This window comes from Bactrocera neohumeralis, unplaced genomic scaffold (genome assembly GCF_024586455.1).
Source record: "Bactrocera neohumeralis isolate Rockhampton unplaced genomic scaffold, APGP_CSIRO_Bneo_wtdbg2-racon-allhic-juicebox.fasta_v2 cluster09, whole genome shotgun sequence".
NCBI lineage: Eukaryota > Metazoa > Arthropoda > Insecta > Diptera > Tephritidae > Bactrocera > Bactrocera neohumeralis.
This window is the reverse complement of record NW_026089622.1, coordinates 15,460,763-15,466,762: the sequence shown is the minus strand read 5'-3', so window position 1 is coordinate 15,466,762 and position 6,000 is coordinate 15,460,763. Positions and strand designations below refer to the sequence as shown.

At 40.8% G+C, this 6,000-nt stretch overlaps 1 protein-coding gene across 1 annotated transcript; it reads left to right on the top strand.

The window, feature by feature from the left end:
* The first annotated feature begins 634 nt into the window (after positions 1-634).
* Positions 635-4,663, top strand: LOC126764629 (uncharacterized protein K02A2.6-like). Its single transcript, XM_050482295.1, has one exon. It carries the CDS (start codon positions 635-637, stop codon positions 4,661-4,663), a length of 4,029 nt encoding a protein of 1,342 aa, XP_050338252.1.
* The last annotated feature ends 1,337 nt before the right edge of the window (positions 4,664-6,000 follow it).

Sequence of the window (6,000 nt, the reverse complement as noted above, 5' to 3'; positions counted from 1 at the left end):
TGGCAGCACCACCGATGCGAATGGAAAACGAGCGAGTTAGCGAGGCAACCCTAGAGTGATGACAACTGGCAGCACCACCGATGCGGATGGAAAACGAGCGAGGAGCGAGTAGAGTTAATATAGTAGAGTCATCGAGTGCGCAGTGAATACATACGCTATTATATATTATATTACACAATACTGATACATTGAATATACATATGAAAATACTGAAACTATACTGTGTATTATTTGGAAGGCAATACAGTGGCGACGAGGATGGGATAACAAAAAAGGAAAAAATAAACGAATCGGAAAGGGTGGAGAGAATTTATTTTTGCAAATAACTGCGCAATTCAGCGAGTCAAAAAAAAAAAAAGCAACAGGTAGTGTGTGAGAGCGACTTAATTTTGCCTGCGCAAGTGCGAGTGCGCGAAGAAAACTTAAAGAAGAGAAAATTCGACATTGAATTGCATAGGCATTAAATTGCAAAGGCATTAAATTGCCAGTTGAAGAGAATCTAAATAATAAAGAGAAAATTCGGCGTTAAATTGCATAGGCATTAAATTGCAAGGTGAAGAAATTTGAGAAGAGAGAAAATTTGGCATTAAATTGCATATACATACAAACATAAAGGCATAATTATACTAAGAAAATGATGAATCCCAGTGTGGCACCATTTCTATGCGACGTGATGGACAAGTCGATAATCCGAACAGAGTGGGAAAAATGGCTTCGATCGTTTACGCTGTACTTAGAAGCAGAAGACATTACCACTGCGTCTAAGAAAAGAAGTAAACTGCTACACCTTGGCGGCGCTCAATTACAAGAAGTCGCGTATAATATCCCAGACGCGCTGGTAGAAGGAAAAGAAGGTGTAGATCCATATGAGGTGCTCGTGGGAAAATTGACACAACATTTCTCTCCAAAGAGGAACTCGACGTTCGAACGACATCTATTTAGGTCCCTGAAACCAATGGAAGGGGAAACCCTAAATAAATTCATTTTAAAACTAAGAGGTCAAGCTGCTAAATGTCAATTCGGTAAGACCGAGAAAGAAGTTATAGAAACGAATATAAAAGATAAACTCATCGATGTGTGGGCACCAATAGATTTGAAAAAACGACTCCTGGAAAAAGAACATGATTTAACGCAGGTGGTTGAAATGTGTCAGATACACGAATCAATAAAAAGCCAAACGACAACAATGGTTTCTGACGTAGTGCCACTAAACGTAAACAAAATCGCTAACAAAACTAAGTTTGATACTGCTGAATGCGATAGATGCGGGCGTAAAGGGCATACGAGTAATGACTTTAACTGCCCGGCTAAGAATGCTAAATGCAATAAATGTATGCTACAGGGTCATTTTGCAGTGAGGTGTAAAACAAAAAGGGTCAAACGTGAGCACGGAAGTGGTAGTTATGATAACCTGAAACGGCGGCGCATGGCAGCATCTAGAGTGCGCTGCATAAATGATGAGGGTGAGATGAGATCTGAAGAAATGCGGGAGTTCGACTGTTTTAAAATTGATGATGATATGAGCGATGAGAGGATTAGATGCTCTGTTGGTGGCCGAACGATTGACATGGTAATAGATTCTGGGTCTCGATTTAATTTAATAAGTGAAGGAGATTGGTCGGAGTTACGAAACGGACAGGCCGTAGTGTGGAACATCCGGTCCCACTCTCCAAATCAATTCAAAGCGTATGCCGCGGATAAGCTTTTGAAAGTGTTGCAGGTATTTGACGCGCCAATCGCTACAGCTCATACAGAACTGATTGCTACCTTTTATGTTATTGAAAAGGGAAGTCAATCACTCTTAGGGCGGGACTCAGCAGTAAAACTTAATGTTTTGAGAGTAGGGTTAAATGTCCATCGAATTGAAGATAAAGAGCCATTTCCAAAAATTAAAAACATTAAAGTTAGTTTAGCAATAGATTGTAGTATCCGGCCAGTCCAGCAACCAATAAGACGCATTCCGATTGCATTAGAGACGAAAGTGGCGGAAAAGATTGATGAAGCATTACACCAAGACATAATCGAGCGAGTTCCAGGGCCAAGCTCGTGGATATCGCCGGTGGTCATAGTATTTAAACCTAATGGGGACGTGAGGCTATGCATTGATATGAGGCGCGCAAATGAGGCCATACTACGTGAAAACTACCCTTTACCCACCTTCGACTCCTTCATGACAAAACTAAGACATGCAAAATTTTTCTCGAGGCTGGATTTAAAAAACGCATACCATCAAATCGAACTCGATGAGGCCAGCCGAGAAATAACGACGTTTATCACACACAAAGGGCTATTCCGGTACAAAAGGTTAATGTTCGGGGTAAATTCGGCACCTGAGATTTTCCAACGCATAATGGAAGAGTTGTTATCACCTTGCAAGAACGTTCTCAATTATATCGACGATGTCATCATATTCGGAAGCTCGGAACAAGAACATGACGAAGCAGTAAGGGACGTTATGCGAATATTTAATGCGAATGGTGTCGTACTAAACACAGGTAAATGCGCCTGGAAAGTGAAGGAGCTAAAGTTTCTGGGGCACATGTTATCGGAACAGGGGTTCACTGCCGATCCAGAGAAAGTAAAATTAATCGGGGAATTTCGAGCTCCAAAGACCAAAGACGAGGTAAGAAGTTTCCTAGGCCTAGTTACGTACATAGGGAAATTTATACCAAAATTAGCTGATATTACTGAGCCTTTGAGGAGTCTCCTAAAATCAAGTAGCACTTTCATCTGGAGTCACAATCAAGAACAGGCATTTAAAAAACTAAAAACTTATCTAGCGGAAATACCCAACTTAGCATTCTTCGATCCAAAGAACAGAACGCGCGTAATAGCTGATGCCAGCCCAATAGCCTTAGGAGCAGTCTTAATTCAATTCGACAGCGGTGGGGATCCGAAGATAATCACATACGCTAGCAAAAGTCTCTCAGACGTTGAAAAAAGATATTCGCAAACAGAGAAAGAAAGCTTGGCTTTAGTGTGGGCAGTAGAGAAATTTTATTATTATTTAGCAGGATTACAATTCGAATTGGTCACAGACCACAAACCCCTTGAAGCTATTTTTAAACCGACATCCAAGCCACCTGCCAGAATTGAACGTTGGCTTCTACGACTGCAAGCTTTCAAATTTAAAGTAATTTATCGTGCTGGAAGGGAAAACATAGCGGACCCCTTATCGAGACTAGTCAAGTTTTCAAGTAGTGACATATTCGACAGCAACTGTGAAGATAATGTTTTCCAAATCGTGTGTAGTTCCGTGCCAGCAACTCTTACAGTAACCGTCATTGATAAAAAAAGTACAGGGGATGATCATATATCTGATGCAATCACTCACATAAGTAACAACTCGTGGAGCTCGGGAACATCCAATATATATTATCCGTTCCGACTAGAACTTTCGGTGCTAGGCAATATACTCCTGCGTGGGAGACGCATTGTGATTCCCGAATCTCTACGGCAAAGAGTACTGGAACTCGCACACGAAGGGAACTCAGGGGAGTCGGCGATGAAAAGACGACTAAGAGCAAAGGTTTGGTGGCCCCTGATTGACAGAGAGGTCGAACGTTTTGTAAAAAATTGCCGAGACTGCTTGCTGGTATCACTACCAAACAATCCAACCCCAATGCAAAGACACAGATTCCCCGACGGACCATGGCAATGTGTGGCAACGGATTTATTAGGTCCTCTTCCCAATGGCGAATATGTACTCGTATTGATCGACTATTTCTCGCGCTATCAAGAGGTTGTGTTCTTAAGGAAAATAAGTTCCGAAGCTGTTATAAAATCAATGAAAGACATCTTCTCTAGACTAGGGTTACCTAAATCCTTGCGTACTGACAATGGGAGGCAATATGTGAGCAATGAGTTTAAAGAATTCTGTAGAGAGAATAACATCGAGCTAGTCACAACACCGCCGTACTGGCCTCAAGCTAACGGAGAGGTCGAGAATATAAATCGATCACTAGTAAAGCGCTTGAAAATTGCCCACTCTAACAAGGTGAACTATAAGTCAGAGATACAGAAATACTTAATGATGTACAATGTGACACCTCACAGCACAACCGGGGCTACACCAACGGAATTAATGTTCAATCGGACCATTCGTGACAAGATCCCAGACATACGTGATCTAACACAAGAAATCGGTGATTCGTCGGCAAGAGACTTGGACTGCATAAATAAACATAAGGGGAAAGAGAAGGCTGATGCAGCCAGAAGGGCGAAAAGCTCGGACATAGGAGTTGGGGATATTGTGCTTTTGAAAAACGTTATATTCCCGCACAAGTTAACACCAAATTTCAATGCAACCGAATACGTTGTGGTTAAAGGGAAAGGCGATGAGGTACAGCTTTCAGGCGATGGTAAGGTGCTGCGGAGGAACATCAGCCATGTTAAGAAAATTCCCTCCGCTAACCAACAACCAGCCAGTGAGTCAGAGAAAGCACCAGGAACATTGTTACATCCACCAATTGAACAACATTCAACACTATCCAGAAATTCAGGCGCGGAGGAGACAGGAACGTCACAAGGGTCACTACGTCCTGAGTCAGCGGCTAAGGTCACATCACCACCTACAAACGTGTTCACCGGCGACCAACCATCAGCTCAGCAAGAAGGGATTAAGTTGAAGCTAAAAAAAATAGGAGGGATGTGGCAACCCTAGTGAGTGATGACAACTGGCAGCACCACCGATGCGAATGGAAAACGAGCGAGGAGCGAGTAGAGTAATAACGAGGGTCATCGAGTGCGCAGTGAATACATACGCTATTATATATTATATTACACAATACTGATACATTGAATATATGAAGATCATTCGTAGCAATGAGTAAATCGTCTACATACACTGTAATTAACATAATCTTTGATTTTTGTTTCAATATAAATAAACATGGATCGCATTTAGATGTATTAAATCCTATTTGTCTTAGTTTATTCGTTAATTTTTGATACCATTGAGAACCAGACTGTCGTAGCCCATATAAAGATTTGTGTAGTCTACATACCGGATCTTTGCTTTTCGATATTGACTTCTGCAAATTTTCTGCTGTACGTCGTATATCTTCAGCTTTAGCCATTTTTATGTTTGTCGGATATCCTGCTGCTGCCTTTTTAAGGATTACATCTAAGTATTTAGATATTTCCATATATACTGCTTCATCTAGGTCACCGTTCAAATAAGCAGTCATAACATTCATTTGATGTATTTGAAGATTCTTCTGGGTTGCAATTGCAGCCATCATAAGTGATATTGAAATACTCCCCTGGACGTTGCGAGCACCCATTTGCCACCAGGTGTGCTTTTTTAACTTTGTCTTCTTTTGTACGAAACACAAAACGATCCCCAATAACTTTTCGTTCTACGGGTCGATCTACTATGTCCCATGTTTTGTTTGAAATTTGAGCCATATATTCGTTTTCAACGGCACGCAGCCACATATTACATTCTTCCCTGTTTATAGCTTCTTGAAAAGTAGTTGGATCATTTACTAGTGATATATTTGCATATTCACATTCTTCAAAATCTACACTAGATTCAGATTCATTATCAGTTCTTTTAGTTGAGACTTCTTGAAATGACTTCTTGGGCCGTCCACGGGTTCCACTTCGAATTAACTTTGGTCTACCTTTGTCCCTTTTCGGAACGATTGATTCAGTATTTATGTTTTCATTTTCAACTATACTTTCGTCTTTTCGTATATCGAAATCTATCTCCATTGATCCATCTTCAGAGTATTTATCATCATTTCTACCAAATGTTTCATCTAAGAATATTACATCTCGATTGACTACAACCCTCTTCTTTTGAGGAGACCACAATCGATAAGCTTTAGCTTCATTCGAATAACCTACTAGTATACATTCTTCAGACCTGGAATCAAATCTGCCATTGGGCTTATCTTTTATTAAAACGTAACATTTTAAACCAAATGGTCTGAAGTGAACGACTGTGGGAGTTTTACCTGACCACATCTTGATAGGTACTTCATCTTCGAGGAC